This window comes from Gorilla gorilla, chromosome 9 (assembly GCF_029281585.2).
Source record: "Gorilla gorilla gorilla isolate KB3781 chromosome 9, NHGRI_mGorGor1-v2.1_pri, whole genome shotgun sequence".
Lineage (NCBI taxonomy): Eukaryota > Metazoa > Chordata > Mammalia > Primates > Hominidae > Gorilla > Gorilla gorilla.
In genome coordinates, this window is record NC_073233.2 from 74220414 (window position 1) to 74242602 (window position 22189).

At 53.4% G+C, this 22189-nt stretch overlaps 1 protein-coding gene across 1 annotated transcript; it reads right to left on the reverse strand.

Moving 5' to 3' along the window:
• Nucleotides 1-13514: 13514 nt before the first annotated feature.
• On the reverse strand, nucleotides 13515-16142 carry CD248 (CD248 molecule). Its single transcript, XM_004051577.3, has one exon. The coding sequence runs from the start codon at nucleotides 16056-16058 to the stop codon at nucleotides 13785-13787; it is 2274 nt and encodes a 757-aa protein (XP_004051625.1). The 5' UTR covers nucleotides 16059-16142; the 3' UTR covers nucleotides 13515-13784.
• Between the last annotated feature and the right edge of the window lie 6047 nt (nucleotides 16143-22189).

A 22189-nucleotide genomic window follows, 5' to 3' on the forward strand; every position in this document is an offset into this window, starting at 1 on the left:
AGCATGGCAGGAACAGAACCTGTAATTTCCACCCCTACCACCACCTGCTCCTCTCTGTCTTCCATCTCAGGAAATAGAGCTACCATTCAGCCAGTTGCCTAAGCCAGGCACCAGCACGGCAAGCCTCTTCTTTTTTTTTTTTTTTTTTTTTTTTTTTGAGATGGAGTCTCACTCTGTCGCCCAGGCTGGAGTGCAGTGGCCAATCTCAGCTCACTGCAAGCTCCGCCTCCCGGGTTCATGTTCATGCCATTCTCCTGCCTCAGCCTCCCGAATAGCTGGGACTACGGGTGCCCGCCACCATGCCCGGTTAATTTTTTGTATTTTTAGTGAGACAGGGTTTCACTGTGTTAGCCAGGATAGTCTCGATCTCCTGACCTTGTGATCTGCCCACCTTGGCCTCCCAAAGTGCTGGGATTACAGGCGTGAGCCACCGCGCCCAGCCGCCTCTTTTTTTTTTTTGAGATGGAGTCTCGCTGTCACCCAGGCTGGAGTGCAGAGGCGTGATCTCAGCTCACTGCAACCTCCTCCTCCCGCGTTCAAGTGATTCTCCTGCCTCAGCCTCCTGAGTAGCTGAGATTACAGGCGCATGCCACCACGCCTGGCTAATTTTTGTATTTTTAGTAGAGACGAGGTTTCGCCATGTTGGTCAGGCTGGTCTCAAACTGCTGACCTCGTGATCTGCCCACCTCAGCCCCTCAAAGTGCTGAGATTACAGGCATGAGCCACCCCACCTGGCTGTCTCTTCTTTTTTTTTTGAGACCGAGCCTCGCTCTGTTGCCCAGGCTGGAGTGCTGTGGCGCGATCTCCGTTCACTGCAGCAACCTCTGCCTCCAGGGTTCAAGCGATTCTCCAGCCTCAGCCTCCCGAGTAGCTGGGATTACAGGCACCCGCTGCCACGCCCATCTAATTTTTGTATTTTTAGTAGAGATGAGGTTTCTCCATGTCAGCCAGGCTGGTCTTGAACTCCTAAACTCAGGTGATCTGCCTGCCTCAGCCTCCCAAAGTGCTGGGATTACAGGCATGAGCCACCACGCCTGGCCTGTTCTTTCTTTAAAACTTTGTATTATGTAAAATTTCAGCTTGTGATCCCAGCACTTTGGGAGGCTGAGGTGAGAGGATCACTTGAGCTTGGGAGTTTGAAACCAGCCTGGGCAAGATAGTGAGAGCCCATCTCTACCAAAAAGTTAACAATTGGCCAGGTGTGTTGGAGCTCACCTGTAGTTCCAGCTACTCAGAAAGCTGAGGTGGGAGGATCACTTGAGCTGGGAGGTCAAGAGGTCAAGGCTGCAGTGAGCCATGATTGTGCCACTGCACTCCAACTTGGGTGACGCAGCAAGACTCTAGTCTCAAAAATAAAATAAAATATCTTTCTTTCTTTTTTTTTTTTTTTTTTTTTTTTAGACAGAGTCTCGCTCTGTCACCCAGGCTGGAGTGCAATGGCGCAGTCTTGGCTCATTGCAACCTCTGCCTCCTGGGTTCAAGTGACTCGCCTGCCTCAGCCTCCTGAGTAGCTAGGATTACAGGTGTGTACCACCACACCTGGCTAATTTTTCTAAAAAATAAAATAAAATTTCAAACATCACAAAAGCAGAAAGATTGGTGCAGTGAGGCCCCTTCTACTCAGCACCCAGTGCTGTGCTGATCATCCATCTGCAACCACTCTGGGCTCCATCCACACTCAGCCCCACTTATTTGGGCTCCAACCGGATTATTTGAAGAAGACCTAGAAGCTGTAGCATTTCGTCAGCTCCCCCCACCCGCCCCACCACGTGTGATATCGACCACCCAGGATTCTACTCAGAACACAAAACACCCCACCTCCTCTCCACCCCAAGCCACCTTGCTCCAAGTGCCCAGGATTCCTCCCCCATGACTCCAACAGGCCTCCCATGCCCACTTACTCCTGCAGCCTATGCAGAGACCTCATGTAAATCAAATCACGTCCCCATTGGTTTCTGTCTAAGTTCTCTCCCACCGACTCTCAGCTCGCTTTGCATTTCCTTTCGGCCACTCACCATAAGTTACAATTATTTTCATTTATTTATGCACGAGTTTCTTTATCTGTTTCTTCTATTAGAATTAAGGCCATTGGGCTGGGCATGGTGGCTCACGCCTGTAATCCTAGCACTTTGGGAGGCCGAGGCAGGCGGATCATGAGGTCAGGAGATCGAGACTATCCTGGCTAACACGGTGATACCCTGTCTCTACTAAAAAAAAAATACAAAAAATTAGCTGGGGCGTGGTGGCGGGTGTCTGTAGTCCCAGCTACTCAGGAGGCTGAGGCAGGAGAATGGTGTGAACCTGGGAGGCGGAGCTTGCAGTGAGCCGAGATGGCGCCACTGCACTCCAGCCCGGGTGACAGAGCAAGACTCTGTCTCAAAAAAAAAAAAAAAAAAAAGAATCAAGGCCATGGGAGGCGAATAGTTACAGGGGCAGACCCTTGAGTTGGGTGGAATAATTCTGACTCTCCACTACAACCTGAGAAGCCCTGGGCAAGTCACTTATTCTCTCTCTTCTTCAGTCTTCTCATCTGCAGAATGAGAGATGACAATAGAACCTATTTACTTCAGGCTGGGCGCGGTGGCTGACACCTGTAATCCCAGCAGTTTGGGAGGTTGAGGCGGGCGGATCACGAGTTCAGGAGATCGAGACCATCCTGGCCAACATGGTGAAACCCCATCTCTACTAAAAATACAAAAATTATCCAGGTGTGGCGGTGTGTGCCTATAGTCCCAGGTACTTGGGAGGCTGAGGCAGGAGAATTGTTTGAACCTGGGAGGTGGAGACTGCAGTGAGCCAAGATCACGCCACTGCACTCCAGCCTGAGTGACAGAATGAGACTCCATTTCAAAAAAATAGATAGACAGACAGATAGATAGATGATAGATAGATAGATAGAGATATATACTTTTTAAAAAATTCATAGACAGGGTTTTGCCATGTTGCCTAGGCTAGTCTCAAACTCCTGGGCTCACAAGATCCTCCTGCCTCAGCCTCTGCAATAGCTGGGACCAGAGGTGTACACCACCATGCCCAGCTATATATTTTTATATTTTGTAGAGATGGGATCTCCCTGTGTTGCCCAGGCTGGTCTCAAACTCCTGATCTCAAGCAATCCTCCCACCTCGGCCTCCCAAAGTGCTGGGATTACAGGTGTGAGCCACTGTGTGCCCAGTCAAATTTTTTTTTTTGAGGCAGAGTCTCACTCTGTCACAGAGGCTGGAGTGCAATGGTGAGATCTTGGCTCACTGCAACCTCCACCTCCCAAGCTCAAGCGATTCTCCTGCCTCAGCCTCCTAAGTAACTGGGATTACAGGCATGTGCCATGATGGCCAGCAATTTTTTGTATTTTTAGTACAGACAGGGTTTCACCATGTTGGCCAGGCTGGTCTTGAACTCCTGACCTCAAGTGATCCACCTGCCTTGGCCTCCCAAAGTGCTGGGATGACTGACGTGAGCCACTGCACCCGGCCTATAAATAAATATATATTTTTAAATATTTATTTATTCCCCATCTAATCTTATAGACGGCTTTATCTAAGGCTCTCTTTATTTATTTATTTATTTATTTATTTATTTATTTATTTATTTATTTTTGAGACGGAGCCTTGCTCTGTCTCCCGGGCTGCAGTGCAGTGGCATGATCTTGGGTCACTACAACCTCTGCCTCCTGGGTCCAAGCGATTCTCCTGCCTCAGCCTCCCAAGTAGCTGGGACTACAGGCATGTGCCACCATGCCTGGCTAATTTTTGTATTTTTAGTAGAGATGGGGTTTCACCATGTTGGCCAGGCTGGTCTCAAACTCCTGACCTCAGGCAATCCACCTGCATCGGCCTCCCAAAATGCTAGGATTACAGGCAGAAGCCACTGCGCTCGGCCAATAAATATTTTCTTAAAAGATACTATGTGACCGTGCTTAAATCAGGGTCTCAAGCATAGGAAGTGCTCAATAAAGATTGCTATCATCATCATTTGCATTATTATAAATTACAAGTGGACGCTCCCTCTTACAACATACGCACACTTCACCAGCAGCCAGCGCAGTGCCTGGCACACATAATGGATGTCTAGTCAATCTGTGTTAAGTGAATGATTCCCGATCTCCTACCAACACCTCCAACTTCCTGGGGTTAGCTGGGTCCTGAGGGCCAAGTGGACCACGGCCCAGACCAGCCAAAGTTTTCATTGCTTGGCCACACTTGCAGTGGAGCTTTTCTGATCTTTGGTTAGTGGGCTTGAGAACTTAGGGCACCCAGGGAAGCACTTGCCACCTACCTAATCCAGCAAACCATGGCATTCTATGTTTCCTCCTTGCATCCAGACCCCAGACCACTAGACCCCTAGAGCTTCCCCGAGGTGGCAGGCCCAGGTGCATTCATTTTTTGTGAGTTTCTTCTTCCCTCTTACATCACACCTGCTGCCTTCTGTTCTTCAGAGCCCGTGAGTATGAAGTCACTGCTGAGATGGCCTGGGATGTATCTGGAAAGGGCAAGGAGGATCAGGCATCCAGCCAAAAGTTGGATACACCCTGAGTGAGGATGGGGAAGGTGTGCTGCTGCCCCTCTGGGTAAAGGTCAAAGCTCCTGGAAGTCAGATTCAACAGAGACCAAGACAGACAGATTGGCTAAACTGATGACTACATATCAAACGTAGCTGTGCCACATCTGCTCCAAGGAGGCATTTCTGTCCAGAATATCAGCTGAGACTGAAATTGGCTAGTTCTCAGTAACCCATGGTCACAGTCCAAAAGATAGATGTATTTTTCTTTTTTCTTTTTTTTTTTTTTTTGAGACGGAGTCTCGCTCTGTCACCCAGGCTGGAATCCAGTGGCGCAATCTCGGCTCACTGCAGCCTCCGCCTCCTAGGTTCAAGTGATTCTTCTGCCTCAGCCTCCCGAGTAGCTGGGATTACAGGGGTGTGCCACCACGCCCCACTAATTTTTTGTATTTTTGGTAGAGACGGAGTTCCACCATGTTAGCCAGGATGGTCTCGATCTCCTGACCTCATGAGCCACCCACCTCGGCCTCCCAAAGTGCTGGGATTACAGGCATGAGCCACTGCGCTTGGCCATAGATGTATTTTTCTTCTCTTTTTAAAAAACATATAAAATAAAACGGACCAAAATACAGTTACTTTTTTCAGTAGAATAGTTTCAATTTATGTGTTATAAAAGCACAATACAGGCTGGGCGCAGTGGCTCATGCCTATAATCCTAGCACTTTGGGAGGCCAAGGTAGGCAGATCACTTGAGGTCAGGAGTTCAAGACCAGCCTGGCCAACAGGGCAAAACCTTCTCTGTACAAAAAATACACAAATTAGCTGGGTGTGGTGGTACACGCCTGTAGTCCCAGCTACTTGGGAGGCTGAGGTGGGAGGATCGCCTGAGTTTGGGAGGTTGAGGCTGCAGTGAGCCATGATTGTACCACTACACTCCAACCTGGGTGACAGAGTGAGACCCTGTCTCAAAAGAAAAAAGCACAATACATTATAAAAGACAATAACATTGTGCTATAAAAGATTGCAAAAGTGGGCCGGGTGTGGTGACTCACGCCTGTAATCCTAGCACTTTGGGAGGCCAAGGTGGGCAGATCACCTGAGGTCAGGGGTTTGAGACCAGTCTAGCCAACATGGTGAAACCCTGTCTCTACTAAAAATACAAAAATTAGTCGGGGGTCGTGGTACGTGCCTGTAATCCCAGCTACCGGGAGGCCGAGGCAGGAGAATTGCTGGAACCCAGGAGGCAGAGGCTGCCATGAGCCGAGATCGTGCCACTTCACTCCAGCCTTGGCAACAGAGCGAGCCCGTCTCAAAAAGAAAAGAGAAAAAAAGACTGCAAAAAGTATAGAGACTATTTTAATAAAGATCAAATTCCGGTTGGGCATGGTGGCACATGGCTATAATCCCAGCATTTGGGGAGGCCAAGGCCAGAGGATTGCTTGAGGCCAGGATTTCCAGACCAGTCCGGGCAGCATACCGAAACCCCCATCTTTAGTTAAATTAAGTTTTAAAAAAATGTTTTTTGAGACAGGATCTCACTCTGTCACCCAGGCTGGAGTTCAGTGCTGTGATCATGGCTCACTGCAGCCTTGACCTCCCGGGCCCAAGTGATCCTCCTTCCTCAGCCTCCTGAGTAGCTGGGACTACAGGCATGCACCACCACATTTTTCATTTGTTTTATTTTAAGAGACAGGGTCTCACTATGTTACCCAGGCTGGTCTCAAATTCCTGCGCTCAAACGATTCTCTTGCCTCAGCCTCCCAAAGTGCTGGGATTATAGGCGTGAGCCACCTCACCCAGCCTAATTTTAAAAAGATCAAGTTCAAACCTCCATAATTAACTTCTGAGATGAAAACATAATCATGTAGAAACTCAAACAATGTGGACATATATGAAGTCAGGAATAGGAGTGCCCTCTGTTGCTTTCCGAAGCCAAACTGGGAAACCACGGGTAGGAGTGCTAGGACTCCTCGTCATGCTTAAGGTGGTGGTGCTGGTGGTTTCTGGGACTCTCCCAGCAGTGGGGTATAATGGAAACTCAAATCTGACCTTGAACCTGGACCTCGGTTTTGAGCCCCAGATTCGGGTAGCCAGGTGTCTTACCAAGCAGTCCACTTAGATAACTTCCCAACACCTCACACTCAACATAGCCCAAGCTGACCATATCATCTATCTTCCCAAAGCACCTTTTTCACCTATGTCTCCATCTCCGTGCGTGGCATTACCCAGGAGAGGACCTTTCTTCTCCTTCAATTCAGCCAGTCACTGGGTCCTGTTCAAATCTTCCTGCCGGCCACCCCTCAATGTTGCCGTCTTCTCCTGTTCCAACTCTGCCTCTGCCTAAGGTCTCTTCTTGCCTGGGCAGTGCCCTAAGTGGTCTTATCATAAGTATACTTGCTGTTCTCCTATCTAGTTACTTTAGTATCCCTCATCCCTAGTGGAGTCTCTGAGGCATAGCAGGGTCTCAATTAATATTGAATAAATGAATGCACAGTTTATTATCTTAGTGTGCAGGGGGCTCCAGTGGTCTCTACCTGTAATAGCCCTTGGGTCAGAAGGCAATATGGGAACTCTGAGTGTAAGTTACCCTCTTAAGAACCAGGAAAATAGCCTAGGTGCTCTGTGGGCAAGTCCTGCAATAAAACACCTGGGAGGGTAAAACACCTGGGAGGGCAGAAAATGAAATCTACACTTTATTATTTGCCTATTAGTGACAGAAACTGCCACATAAAAGTTGCCCATCACTTTTTATCTAGCTGGTATTAAGACACAAGTGGCTGAGCGCGGTGGCTCACGCCTGTAATCCCAACACTTTGGGAGGCCAAGGCAGGAGGTTCACCTGAGGTCAGGAGTTCAAGACCAGCCTGCCCAACATGGTGAAACCCCCGTCTCTACTAAAAATACAAAAATTAGCCAGGTATGGTGGCAGGTGCCTGTAATCCCAGCTACTCGGGAGGTTGAGGCAGGAGAATTGCTTGAACCCAGGAGGTGGAGGTTGCAGTGTGCTGAGATCAGAGGTGGAGTTTGCAGTGAGCCAAGATCACGCCATTACACTCCAGCCTGGGCGACAAGAGTGAAACTCCATCTCAAAAAAAAGCCAAAACTCAAGTACCTCTTTTCTGTACAAATACTTTTTTATTTAATTAATTAATTTTTTAGACACGAAGTCTTGCTGTATTGCTTAGGCTGGCCTCAAACTCCTGGATCAAGCGATCCTCCTGTCTCAGCTTCCTAAAGTTCTGAGATCACAAGTGTGCGCCACTGTGCCTGGCCAACAAGTATTTCTTTTCTTTTCTTTTCTTTTTTTTTTTTGAGAGAGAGTCTCACTCTGTCGCCCAGGCTGGAGTGCAGTGGCGCAATCTTGTCTCACTGCAACTTCGCCTTCCGGGTTCAAGAAATTCTCTCGCCTCAGCCTCCCGAGCAGCTGGGACTACAGGCACGTGCCACTGTGCTTGGATAATTTTTTCTATTTTTAGTAGAGACGGGGTTTCACCGTGTTAGCCAGGATGGTCTCGATCTCTTGACCTCGTGTTCCGCCTGCCTCAGCCTCCCAAAGTGCTGGGATTATAGGCGTGAGCCACTGCGCCAGGCCGCCAACAAGTATTTCTTATGTTGTTTGGACCTAACTTTTTTTTTTTTTTTTTTTTAAAGCAGGGTCTCTCTCTCTGTTACCCAGGCTGGAATGCAGAGGCATGATCTCGACTCACTACAGCCTCCACTTCCTGGGCTCATGTGATCCTCCCACCTCAGCCTCCTGAGTAGCTAGAACCACAGAAACATACCACCACACTCCGCTAGTATTTTTGTATTTTTTTTTGTTTGTTTTTAGAGACAGGACTTTGCCATGTTGCCTGGACTGGTCTCGAACTTCTGAGCTCAAGTGATCTGCCCGTCTCGGCCTCCCAAATTGCAGGCGTGAGCCACCGCATTATGAAATGGAACTGTGGAGTAATTCTTTCATGACATTCATAGGCCAAAAAATACCTAACAGCAGTTCGATAGTGTCGTGAAAAAATTACTATGTTGTTGGACCTATTTATGAAATGAAATTGTTAGGTATTTTTTGGCCAATGGTGTCAGGAAAAAATTACTGAGACACCCAAGACAAGTGAAGGAGAGTGTTTGAAGCCTCTACCTCAGGGATGTGGTGGGCTTCAGACGTCAGTTTCTGCTGATTCAGCTCTCCCCGTGATCAGTTTCTGGACTCTGTCTTCAAGGATCCCCAGAGCCAGCTAAAGCAGATGGTGTCTTTGATAGCAGCTTCCTGCACCATCCTGAAGATACTCATAGGCTTCAAGCAGGAAACCTTGGTTTTCCTCATATAGAATCCTTCCTCCTCTATAGTATCTCTGCTTTTCAAATGAGGAGGCAAACATAGAGCAATAAAGGAATGTCCCTGAGGTCCCCCAGCCATTAAGCAGTGGAGCTGGCATGCAAACAAGACTGATGCAGAGTGCTAGCTCTTACCACTGTGCTAGTTGGCCTTCCAGAAAAATCACTGGACTCACTGAAACCAGGCTAACACATGGGCCGACAGATGCCCCAAGGCCGCACCTCACCTGGGCGCATGGTCCAGATCCCACGATCCCAGCAAATGCTTTATTTACCAGCATCACCTGCCAAAGCCACAGACGACAAACTCTCCTTGGGGGAGGAAGGCTTCAATCTCTCTGGTCAATCTCAGTGCCGTCAGCCTCTCTGAGAGTCTGCGTCTTGCAGCCTCACCCTTAAAAGTGAGTTTCCCAGGGTGTGGGCATTTTCTTTTCTTTTCTTTTTTTAAACAGAGTTTCACTTGTCACCCAGGCTGGAGTGCAGCTCACTGCAACCTCCACCTCCTGGGTTCAAGCGATTCTCCTGCCTCAGCCTCCCGAGTAGCTGGGATTACAGCTACCCTCACCATGCCTGGCTAATTTTTGTATTTTTAGTAGAGACATGGTTTCGCCATATTGGCCAGGCTGGCCTCGAACTCCTGACCTTAAGTCATCCCCACGCCTCAGCCTCCCGAAGTGCTGGGATTACAGGCATGAGTCACCGCGTCTGGCCAGGTGTGGGCATTTTCTGATTAGAGACTTGGCTATCACATATGGACTGGCTTTGCTGTAGGGGGTAAAGATCACAGGATCTGCCTGGGTTCAAACCCCCACTTACTAGTTGGTCAACTAGGGCAGATGGCTTAATGCAGTTAGGCAAGTGCCTTCAGCTTCCTACTCTGTAAATTGTGGTAAGAACGGCACTTACTTCTTGGAGGTTGTTACGAATCTTACATGGATTAAGCCAAGTAAAGCCCTTAAAAAAGGACCGGGCATGTAAGAAGTGCTTCAAGGCTGGGCATGGTGGCTCATGCCTGTAATCCCAGCACTTCGGGAAGCTGAGGTGGGTGGATCACCTGAGGCGAAGAGTTCGAAACCAGCCTGACCAACATGGTGAAACCCTGTCTGTATTAAAAATACAAAAATTAGCCGGGCGTGGTTGTGGGTGCCTGTAATCCCAGCTACTTGGGGAGGCTGCGGCAGGAGAATCGCTTGAACCTGGGAGGCGGAGGTTGCAGTGAGCCGAGATGGCTCTATTGCACTCCAGCCTGGGCAACAAGAGAGAAACTCCGTCTCGAAAAAACAAAAACAAAAAAAAAACAAAAACAAAAACAAAACAGAAGTGCTTCAAGCATTCACTATTATTATCGTCATTATTTAGCACTAAACCCTATTTACATTTGTAATGGCTAGTGCACGAGCATTGGAACCTGGTCTGGAAAGAATCCCTCTCCCCAGGCCTGATTTGCCCGGAGGTGGGTAAGGGCAAGGTTGGCAGCTAAGGCAGGAAGCAAAGGGCCCAGCTGGAGCTCAGTGGTGTCAGCTCCCTTCCTCCTCAAGGGTTGCTCCCTGTCTGTCCCACTAATGTTTGAAAAATATTTTACTGGGTTCCTAGCCCTGAACTTCAGCGTCTCCTGCCCTCCCGGCTGGTATTTTCAGAGGTAGAGATGAGAGCTGAGATAGGGTCTCCCTTGAGACACTGTCCCTAAAAACTACGACCTTCAGCTCCTAATTGAGGGCTTCCCCGCCCAAACCCACCCCTTCGCAACACACCCCCCAGGGAAGGTGTCTAGCCTTTGGAGCACTAGGTGGGGGCGGGGAAAACCTGGTCCTAGGAATTCTAGGCCGCCAGATGAGAGGCCCTCCAGGCGAAAGGATTTGTCGGGGAGAGACAGCAAGAGTTCGACCAGCCAGCCACTTTAGAGACTGTCAGGGGCGCTCAGCTCATAGGATGGCTCGAGGGCCAGTGCGAAGCTCCCTTAGGGACGAATTTCCACATACGACGAAGGGCATCTGCGAAAGGATGGGCTGTCCCGTGGGGGGAGTCGGCAGATATTTAAGTAACACTAACATTTAACGAATTAAGCAGCTATTTCTATTTACTGAGCAATTAGTACGCTTTGAGAGAGAGGCCCTACCGAGGCCTCGCGGTGGCTGTAAGTCCGCGGGGCCGAGGCCAGGTGGCGCCAAAGGCCCATCGACGCCATCTGCCCGGCTGTCCGGGCCCAGTCTCTGGGCTCGCCCAGAGAACCCGAAATCTGGACAAACGGAAACCGTAGGTGGAGGAAGAAGAGGGCTCCAGGGCCAGGTTCAAGGGCATCCTGGTGAGAGATGAGGGGCTCGGAGGACTGGTGGATCTGGGCATATCGCGAAGGTGGTAAGGGACCCAGGGGTGGAGTGGGCGGGGCTTGCGCCAAGAGGGTGAGCCTGAGTGTGGGCGGGGCGTGCGATAAGAGGGTCGCTCGGTAGCGCTCTTCGCAGTGCGGTATTTGTGCGCTACGCCGCAGCCAGGGCGCTCTGGGTGGGCGGGACTCGAGGGCCCCCAGGGGCGTGGCTTGCATCTTTCGTGGGCGGCCCCGGGGGCGGGGCTCCGTGTAGGTGAACCGCTACCTCCGATCGACGTGTGAGGTGTGACAGTCCTGCGAGGGCGCAGTTCTTCCACTTTTGTGAGCTTGAGAGGGGGCGGAGCTTGTAGCTGGGGACGGAGCCTGAATAGGAGGTTGAGGGGAACTTCACACGTTTCCCTGGAGGGCGGAGTTTACATCGTCCCCCGACAGAGTTAAGACCTCTGCGGGATTCCCTGCAGTGTCCAGGGCTCTGTGAGGCGAAGCTTGCAGTTGTGTTGGGCGGGGCCTGTAGCGCCGCGTGAAGAGAATGTGTAAACTCGGGGCGAAGTTCATACCTCCTAGAAGCCGAGACTAATAGTTCCGCCAATCTGCGCGCGCCGAGCGGAGGAGGTGGGGCTTGTGGGTTGTGGGCGGGGGACTGGGCGGGGCCAAGAGGGCAGGGGGCGGGCACAAGCGCTGCTGGAATCTTTGAGTTGGCAGGGGCGGGGCTTGTGGCTTTGTGGGCGGGGCCTCTGGAGAGCTCCCGGGGGCTCTCTTCTGTTCTGCAGCGAGTAGGCGTGGCTCGTAGCTCCCGGGTCCGGGCTGATACCGCCGGGGTATGCAGTTCTCCGCCGCGCCCGAATGAGGCGGGGCCTGCGAGTAAGTGGGCTGAGCCCGGGCTGGGCGCAGGCCGGGGCTCTGCCCTGGGAGGCCGTCTGTTTAGGCCCGCACGCAGCTCCGCATCTGGTGCTCATTACCAGATGACAAAGAGCCGGCTCTGGGCCCCCTTCCCCACTCCCATCCCCCGCCTCCGACTGCAGTGTATTTAACTGTTTCCTGCCCTCGAGGCGCTCTAGATCCCTACCCGAGGTCACGGAGGGGACTCCAGACCATCCCGTCTCTGCAGGCCTTGTCGCTCCCCAGGCTTCCTCACCTCCTTCCCGGACTCAGCCGTCTGGGCCGCCTCGCAACCCTCATTGGCATCCAGCAAACCTGCCCGACGGCGTCTCCGAGGTTAAAGCTGTGCAGGATCTGGCGGGGACGTCTGGTTTGAGTTAGGGGAACGTGAGAGCGGGGACCGGGGGCGGTGCGTAGCGTTCCCTCCGCCCCCTCCGCGACCCCCTGGTTCATCCCCAGCTCCGGCCCCTCCTTTCCTGGTCCCCTGGGGCCCAGCTCAGCCTTCCAGCTCAGGTCCAGGCCCGAAGGGGGCGCTGGGCCACTCCTCCTCGCCTGCCCGGGTGGTCGTGGCGGCTCTGCCCCGTCCTAATTAGAGGCCCCCAAGAGGCTGTAACTGAAAAATTACAGAGGCGGTGGGAACTGGCGCCTCCCCTCCCCAGGTCTCACCCCCGCCCCCCAAGGCAGTGAGCCCGAAATGAGGGAGGTCACTCCCACCAGGCTGTGATCTTTGACCAGGCCCTCCAGTTCCTGGGACACCTCAGTCCTGAGCAGCCGGAGCCCTCGCTCAAGCTCGGGTCTGCTGAGCTCTATCTGTCCCCCACCACCCCCAGCCAACATGGACAAGAGCAAAGTGCGGCCCTGGCAAAAGGAGGCCTTGCTCCTGCGGCTGTCCAAGCAGTTAGCATGGGATCTCTCCCAGGTTCCCGGCCTTTCCCATCCCAGCCTCCTCCCCGGAGCAAGCAGAGGAATGCCTCCAAGAGCACCCACAAACCAGGGGTTGGTAGTCCCCTTGAGTTACCCTGAGCCCCAGCCCCCAACTTCCGCGAAGCTTACAGGGATGGGAAGGGAAGTGTCTGAAGAAAGGAGCAACTCACCCACTAGACCCCTCCTTCACTCCTCTGAATCACCAGCCCCAGAGCCTACTTTGACCCCTAAACCCCAGTCCGGTTCAGCAGATGCCCTAATTCCACAACCATCCCCCAGATTCAGCCCCACCTTCTTGGAGCTTTGGTAAAATGAGGAATAAATATGAAATTCTCCCCATGCCAAACCTCCCACTGCTGGGCTCAACTGTGTGACCTTGGGCAAGGCTCTGCCCTCTCTGGGCTCCTGCTTCCCTGAGAATCTCTGAGGCATACCCTCCCTTAAAGGGATCTTACCTTATCTCTTTGAGGACTCAGACAAACTGAAGGAAGATCCCCTCCTTTTTGCTGAGTCCTCCCAGAACCTCCCTTAAGCACCACTGGGGGTCAGAAGCCTTGGGTAAGGTTGACACCCCATTTATTGGAGAAGACCCCAGCACCCGCCCCCTGAGGTCTTAAGGGCTTTGGTGTATCCTTGGTCACGAGCGCTGGGCCAGGAAGCAGAGTTCCTGAGAGCCAAGTCTAGTGGTTGAGAGAGGACCCTGGCTGGGCCTGGGGAGCAGGAAGCCATCTGTCCAGCTGGGCAGCCCCCATGGGTCCCTGGTGCAGCCCCGGCCATGTGTCCAGCGCACACCCCTTCCCCATACTCCATGAGGGGGGTCTGCACCCCATCACACGCTGGTTCTGCAGGTCTGCACCCCTGTGAGGCTGCCCCTGGGGGGCATGGGTTCTGTTGGGCTCTTGCTCCCAGCATGGGTGACCCAGCGATAGCAGTCAGTGATGCGCTTGTTGGGTGCATGGGGGCCACAGCGGGTGCAGTACACGATGCCCAGTGCAAGCAGGACCACCAAAAAGATACACGTTGGCACCAGGAGCGCCACCAGCAGCCACCGGTCATCCCTCTGGCTGTGCTCGGCAAGACCAGCCTCCCCCAGGGCTGTTGGGGCTGCTGTGGGAGCTGGTGAGGGCAGCCACAGGGCCAACTTGGGACTGGGGCCATCTTCCCTTGGGATTTGGGGGGCTTTGGAATGGGGATGTGTAGGGCTGATGGGTGAGGTCTGGTTAGTGGGGCTCTGAGAGGGCAGGAGGGTGGGGAGGGCTGCGGGCTGGGTAGCAGCAGGCACAGAGATTTGATGGGCAGGAGACACAGGGGACCTGGAGGTGGTGGTCAGAGAGGGCTGGGCAGTTGGGATAATGGGAAGCTGGGTGGCCTGGGTTCTGAGGACAGGGGCATCTGGGGCTTGAGGGGGTAGCTGGGCACCGAGGGTGGTGACCAGAGGGGCATGGTTAGGTGGGATTCCAGGCAAATGAGTGGTGGTCTGGGTGCCAGCAACCCGGGTGTCTGGAAACATGGGGGACTGGTGGGCAGGGAAGAGCTCCGGATATTTGGTTGAGATCATGGGGGGCTGGTGGGCAGGGGGCTGTGCTGGATGAGAGACAGAGAGAATACCGGGTTGGTAGGCAGAAGGCAGATCTGGATAGTTGGCTGCGATCACGGAGATCTGGTGGTCACGGGACAAAGCTGGGTGTGTGGCAGGGATCACAGGAGGCTGGTGGGCAGAAGGCAGTGTGGGGCGCGTGGCAGAGACCACCACAGGCCGGGTGACGGAGAGCACTGAGGAGTGGTAGGGGACCCTGGGGGCACTCAGCGGGGGTGGCCAGGTGGGCTCCGGGTAGGGTATCTGTGGCTCTCTGTCCTCTGGGAAGCTCGGTCTATAGGCCAGGGCAAAGTCAGGCGGCTGCGTAGGCTCCATCCACAGGATCCCAGGCATCTCCGTCCAGCCACCGTTGAAGGCCTTCCAGGCCTCGTCTTCATCTTCCTCATCCTCCCCGTCATCCAGCAACTCATCTCCGAGGTCCTGGGAAGCCTGGGCACCCATGGCCCCTGCAGGGCTGCAGCTGATGCCATCAGCCTCCAGCTCATGTCCCTCGCTACAATAACACTCGAAGCCACCAACGTAGTTGACACACATCTGCTGGCACACACCGGCAATCTGGCACTCATCTGTGTCCACACAGCGGTGCGGATCATCCTCCGCTGGCCGGAAACCCAGGCGACAGTGGCAGCTGTAGCCTTGTGGCCCACCGGGCTCACACTGCTGCTCGCACGGAGCCTGGGCACAGGGGTCCTCGCAACTGCGCCCGTCTGCTGCCAGCCGGAAGCCCTCAGTGCAGCGGCAGGACACGTGACCATCCACCTCCTCCACACATTCGTGTTCGCAGCCCCCGTTGTCAGGGCTGCAGCCAGTCCCCAGGCACAGGGGCCCAGCCCGTGACCAGCCCACACCTCCCTCGGGCTGCTTCACGCAGAGCAGAGAGGCTCCCCTGCCAGCCTGGCACTGCACAGCGGCCACGGAGCCGAAGGGCAGCCACTCAAACTCTGTGGAGACCAGGTGGAAGGGCGTGGTATACACGGCTGGGCCGGCCTGGCCCGCCTCATCTTGCAGCGCTGGGCAGGCGCCCTCGAAGCCAAACTGGCACAGGTAGCCGTCGACAGCCAGCGTGCACGAGCCCTCCAGCCAGCGGTGCTCGCCACTTGCCTCCAGGGCCACACAGCGCTGGGCCGGGCAGGGGCCTCCAGAGGCTGGCTGGGCCCAGTTGGTGAAAGCCGTGTCCTGGTCCCCTGTGGTCCACGTGAAGCCGCGCAGTGGGCGCTGCAGCTGGCATTGCCGGGCCTGCCGCTGCAGCCCGATCCACAGCAGCCGGCTGGCTGGGCCCGCACCCACCAGGCTGTCCACACGCTGGGCCTCCTCGGGGGTCCGAGGAGTGGCCAGGTCGCCCCCCAGCTCGCGGCAGGCCCGCCAGGCCTCCAGGAAGGTGCGGCGCCGTGGGAAGAGAGCGTAGCAGCTGCCGGGGCCGCAGGCGGCACGGGGCTCAGCAGCCCAGGGGTCCTGGCCCAGTGTGGGCCCTGCGGCCGCCCAGGCCAGCAACAGGCGCAGCAGCATCGCGATGCCCCCGGACTGGTCCGGCCCCGGGCCGGCTGCAGCTCTTGACAGGGGGAGGGCCTGGGGCCTCCTGCGGGCGGGCCGGGGGCGGGCCTGGGGCCGGGCTCAGGCCTTGTAAGGAGTGGGCTGGGGCGGCTGCCAGCTCCCTGCTCCCTCTCCCCCGGGGGCCGCTAGAGCAGGAAGCAGTGGGGTGGGGGGCTCTAAGGTTGGGGGCGGAGGAGGGGAGAAGGCGCAGTTGACGGCTGCCCCAGACCCCATGGGGCTGAGAGTCAGGGGGTGGGAAAAGCCTGCCTGCCGAGCTCTGTGACCCTCAAGTTGGGGCTCGGGGCTGTGGGGTGAGGTCGCTTCCCAGAGACTCAGAGACCCAAATCTGGACACAGCAGCCCCATCACACCCGGGAGCAGTCTCAGCCCAGCTGCTCGCCATGCACGGGAACACCCTCATGCCCACTCCTTTCTTGCCCCACAGACGCGCGCATGCGCCTCCCCCACCCCCAACCCCATGCAAGAGTGCACTTTCTGCCAAGCTGTTTGTCCCTTCACCTCACCGTGGACCTATGCTGGCTTGCAGATGACTCCCTTGCCACACGTACACACATTCTGACATGCTGAGACCCTAGGTGCACATACAAAAATGGTGTGGCATTCTACATGGCCTGACATATGAAGACCTCCGATTCGGCCTGAATGGAAACAGCTCGGTCACCCAGGCACAGGCATCCTCAGCCTCTCATTTATTTACTGAGCCCCTGCGTCAGCCTCTCCCCCTACACTCAAGCTTTCTGGTTCCAGCTGGGCCAGCGTGTGGGGGTGTTGGGGGAGTGAGGGGGCCAGGGGCTGCCCTCCCCTCACCCCAGCTCAGCCTGGGGCCCTGGGAACCTGGGCTTAGAGGGGGAGGAGGCAGCCCCTAAACAGGAAATGCCTCTCTGGGCTCCTGCGTCAGGAAGGCAGGGTGCGTGGTTTAGGGGGCTGGGTGGGGGCTGGGCTGAACGCAGGATGTGGAAGGCTGTGAGGGGACCCATGCAAGGCCATGTATGGGCATGGGGCACACAGTGACATATATGTGTATATGTGACACAGGCATCACGTGTGTGGAGCCCTCCCTGCCCCCGGGGCCTGCTGTGTGGGCCTGGCCAGGGTCCTCTTCCCGCCCTTCCTGGAGGCCTCTGGAGGCATGTGCACTGAGCCCATCACCCAGGATGGCCTCTGGGGAGCTGGCTGGCGGATTAACCCATGCACACCCGCTGCACTCTTAGCAGAAGTTAGAAACAGTGTGGGGAGGTGGGGTAGAGGTTCCGCCCTTCAGTAAACTGCCCTGATGCAGCTTCCCCCTCTGCCACAGATGGATCGACTTTGTGACTGCAGGGGAGTCACTGGCCCTCTCTGGGTCTCCTTTTTTCTCAGTTGCAACATGAGGGCAATGAGTCCAGGATTTTTAGCTCAGCAGGGCTGAGATATTGTGTCACAGCGCTCAGTGTTTGCAAATGTGCTTTGTCAGCTGTGGAGCCTGAAGCAAATGTTCCTGTCTTCTGAGCATATGTGGTGTGTGGAGACCAGGGTGCGTTTTTGCAAACCACCTTACGGTGCCTAGGCTGGCCCTGCAGACCCAGCTAGCCCCTCGAGAACCAGGGCTTAGGAAGTTCTTGCCATATGCCTGGAAGTTCCTTCTTACAAGGTCTATACATGTGAAGCAAACAGAATGACTCCCCTTCTCAGGAGACAAAAGTCAAGATGGAGGAGTTCATCCTTCTGTTGGCTCAGGCCCCAAACCTTGAGATCATGCTTGACTCCTCTCTTTCTCCCACAGCCCACATCCAGTCTCTCAGCAAATCCTGTTGGCTTCACTTTCAAAAGAGATCCAGAATCTGACCACTGCTGGACACCTTCTTTGCCACCCACCCCCGGCCCAGGTGGCTAGCAACGCCAATCTAGATTTCCCCAACAGCCTCTCCCGTGGTCTCTCTCTTGCCCTCTCCATCCTGCCAGAGGGATCCTTTCAAAATCCAAGTCAGATCTGATCACTTCTCCATTCAGAACCCTCTGAGCTCCCCATCTTGCTTAGAGGAAGGACCACAGTCCTTGCCATGGCCTCCAGGTCTATGTCATCTGCCTCCAAACTCTGGCCTCATTGCTCCAGACACTCTGCCTCACAGCCTTGGTCTTGGCTGTTCCTGCTGCCTGGAATGCTCTTCCTGCAATATAAAAATGCTCTGCTTCTTTACCTTCTCCAGGGCTCAGCTCAAGTACCAGAGTCCTTGACCATCTCACCCCACCCCACACCACCCCCTGGGGCTCCTTGACCACTGGATCTTCCTGCATTTTCCCCCTCTGCACTTATCACTATCTGACATTAAATACATTTACTTGTGAAATTAGTTGGACGTGGTGGTGCACCTGTAATCCCAGCTACTCGGGAGGCTGAGGCAGGAGAATCATTTGAACCTGGGAGGTGGAGGTTGCAGTGAGCCAAGATTGCGCCACTGCACATTCCAGCCTGGGCGACAGAGCAAGACTGTGGAAAAGAAAAGAGGAAAGGAGAGGAGGGGAGGGGAGGGGAGAGGCGAGCGGGAGAGAAAAAGAAAAGAAGGAAAGATGTTGGGAACAAGCCCCCCAAAATTTGGCCATAAACTGGCCCCAAAACTGGCCATAAACAAAATCTCTGCAGCACTGTGACATGTTCATGATGGCCATAACACCCACACTGGAAGGCTGTGGGTTTACCAGAATGAGAGCAAGGAACACCTGGCCCTGCCCAGGGCGGAAAACTGCTTAAAGGCATTCTTAAGCCACAAACAATAGCATGAGTGATCTGTGCCTTAAGGACATGCTCCTGCTGCGGTTAACTAGCCCAACCTATTCCTTTAATTCAGCCCATCCCTTCGTTTCCCATAAGGGATACTTTTAGTTAATTTAATATCTATAGATACAATGCTAATGACTGGCTTGCTGTTAATAAATACGTGGGTAAATCTCTGTTTGGGGCTCTCAGCTCTGAAGGCTGTGAGACCCCTGATTTCTCACTTCACACCTCTATATTTCTGTGTGTGTGTCTTTAATTCCTCTAGCACCGCTGGGTTAGGGTCTCCCCGACCGAGCTGGTCTCGACAGAAAGAGAGAACGAATGAAAGAAAGAAAGAGAAAAGACTTACATGTTAGACCTAAAACCATAAAAACCCTAGAAGAAAACCTAGGCAATACCATTCAGGACATAGGCATGGGCAAGGACTTCATGTCTAAAACACCAAAAGCAATGGCAACAAAAGCCAAAATTGACAAATGGGATCTAATTAAACTAAAGAGCTTCTGCACAGCAAAAGAAACCACCATCAAAGTGAACAGGCAACCTACAGAATGGGAGAAAATTTTTGCAACCTACTCATCTGACAAAGGGCTAATATCCAGAATCTACAATGAACTCAAACAAATTTACAAGAAAAAGCAAACAACCCTATCAAAAAGTGGGCGAAGGATATGAACAGCCAATTCTCAAAAGAAGACATTTATGCAGCCAAAAAACACATGAAAAAATGCTCATCATCACTGGCCATCAGAGAAATGCAAATCAAAACCACAATGAGATACCATCTCACACCAGTTAGAATGGCGATCATTAAAAAGTCAGGAAACAACAGGTGCTGGAGAGGATGTGGAGAAGTAGGAACACTTTTACACTGTTGGTGGGACTGTAAACTAGTTCAACCATTGTGGAAGTCGGTGTGGGGATTCCTCAAGGATCTAGAACTAGAAATACCATTTGACCCAGCCATCCCATTACTGGATATATACCCAAAGGATTATAAATCATGCTGCTATAAAGACACATGCACATGTATGTTTATTGCGGCACTATTCACAATAGCAAAGACTTGGAACCAACCCAAATGTCCAACAATGATAGACTGTATTAAGAAAATGTGGCACGTATACACCATGGAATACTACACAGCCATAAAAAATGATGAGTTCATGTCCTTTGTAGGGACATGGATGAAGCTGGAAACCATCATTCTCAGCAAACTATCGCAAAGACAAAAAACCAAACACCACATGTTCTCACTCATAGGTGAGAATTGAACAATGAGAACACGTGGACACAGGAAGGGGAACATCACACACCGGTGACTGTTGTGGGGTGGGGGATGGGGGAGGGACAGCATTAGGAGATATACCTAATGCTAAATGACAAGTTAATGGGTGCAGCACACCAACATGGCACATGTATACATATGTAACAAACCTGCACGTTGTGCACATGTATCTTAAAACTTAAAGTATAATAATAATAAAAAAATTTTAAAAAAAGAAAGAAAGAGAGAAAGAGAGAAGGAAGGAAAGAAGGAAGGAAGGAAGGAAAGGAGAAGAAGGAAGGGGAAGGAAGAAGGAAAGGAGAGGAAGGGAGGGGTGGGGATGGGAGGGAAGGGAAGGGAAAGGCAGAAGGGAGGGAGGGAGGAAGGAAGGAAGGAAGGTAGGAAGGAAGGAAGGAAGGAAAGAGAGAGAGGAAGGAAGGAAGGAAGGAAGAAAAATAAATTTACTTGTGGATTTGCTTATTGCTTATGGCCCAAATCTCCCCTAGCCAGTGTTTCTCAACCTTGGAGTTACTGGTATTCAGGCCTGGGTAATTACTTGTTGTAGGGATTGCGTGGTGCATTGCAAGGTGTTTAGCAGTGTTCCTGGCTCCTATGTAGATGCCAGTGGCATCCCTCCAGTTGGACCATCCAAAATGTCTCCAGACATTGCCAAATGTCATGTTCCCTGGAAGCAGCATCACCCCCAGGGGAGAACTTCTGCCCTTGGAGACTGTGAGCTCCATGAGAGCAGGGTTGTTATTTGGTTCCCTGCTCTATCCCCAAGCCTAGAAAGCTCCTGACTCATTCACGATGCCTCGTGAATGAGCTTCAAAGAAGTGATGAACCTGGCTCAGGGAGATGCAGTGGGGAGCTGGGATTCTTCCTGCAGCCAAAGCTCACTTGTCCCCAACACTCACTGGCCTTCCACATGAAGTCAGACCACCTCTGGCAATCGGCAGGCCTTTTTGCAGATGGGGAAACTGAGGTACAAGGAGTTTCAAAGAGTGTCGGTGGCAGGAATGGGACTAGAGCCAAGGTCTCCTTATTCTTATTCCAGTTCTCTTTTTGCTGTAGCACCCTCAGGCATCATTTGAGCAGAGTCTGAGAGTTAGGCCTCAAGTCAAAAACCAAAGACGGGGCAGGGCACAGTGGCTCACGCCTGTAATCCCAGCACTTTGGGAGGCCAAGGTGGGCCGATCACATGAGGCCCGGAGTTCGAGACCAGCCTGGCCAATATGGTGGAACCTTGTCTCTATTAAAAATACAAAAATTAGCCTGGCGTGTTGGCGGGTACCTGTGGTCCCAGCTACTCGGGAGGCTGAAGCACAAGAATCGCTTGAACCTGGAGGCGGAGGCTGCAGTGAGCTGAGATCACCCCCTGCAGTCCAGCCTGGGTAACAGAGACTCCATCTCGAATAAACAAAAACAAGATGGGACGAAGGCATACCAGGAAGAAGGCACAGCCTGGGCAAGACTACTGAGGTGGCAGAGCTCAAGATGGGTTTGGAGAATACAAAGGACTCCACCAGGCTGAAGTGAGGGACATTGTTAGGGACAGTAAGGAGTGGAGAAAAGGAGTAGGGGCCTGTCTTGAAAGGTGTTGAAGTTGTCCCTAAAAGTCCAGGGCTCCCTTCTGGAGGACATGGGGAAGAGAGGCATGATGAGAGATATCTGTGGCTTGTGTGTGGTGGGTGGAGGGGGCTTGGAGGCCAGGGACCAGTTAGGAGGCTGTTGCAATAGTCTGGGAAAGGGGAGGGAGCTGGCTGGAGAGCCCAGCGGCAGGGCGGGCCGGGCTGGGGGAGGCAGCCTCCGGAGGCTCCTTAGGGGCAGTCCTGAGCCTGGTCCAAGGGTGTGGTGAGCCCAGTCATGAGTCGGGCAATGGCCAGTACTAGGGCGTCTAAGGGGACGGACGGCTGCAGGCCGTCTGACAAGTGGGTGGATGGGATCAGAGGTCAGGAGTCCAGCCTCTGTGGGGGTGAGGGGTTGGGGGGCAAGCAGGCAAAGCAGGAGAAGAAAGGTCAAAGGCCAAATTCCAGATGTCTTGGCTGGGCCTACTTGCAAGTGG

Excerpts from the sequence above, each read along its gene's own strand:
- CD248 (XM_004051577.3), bottom strand. The coding sequence starts at position 16,058 with ATGCTGCTGCGCCTGTTGCTGGCCTGGGCGGCCGCAGGGCCCACACTG.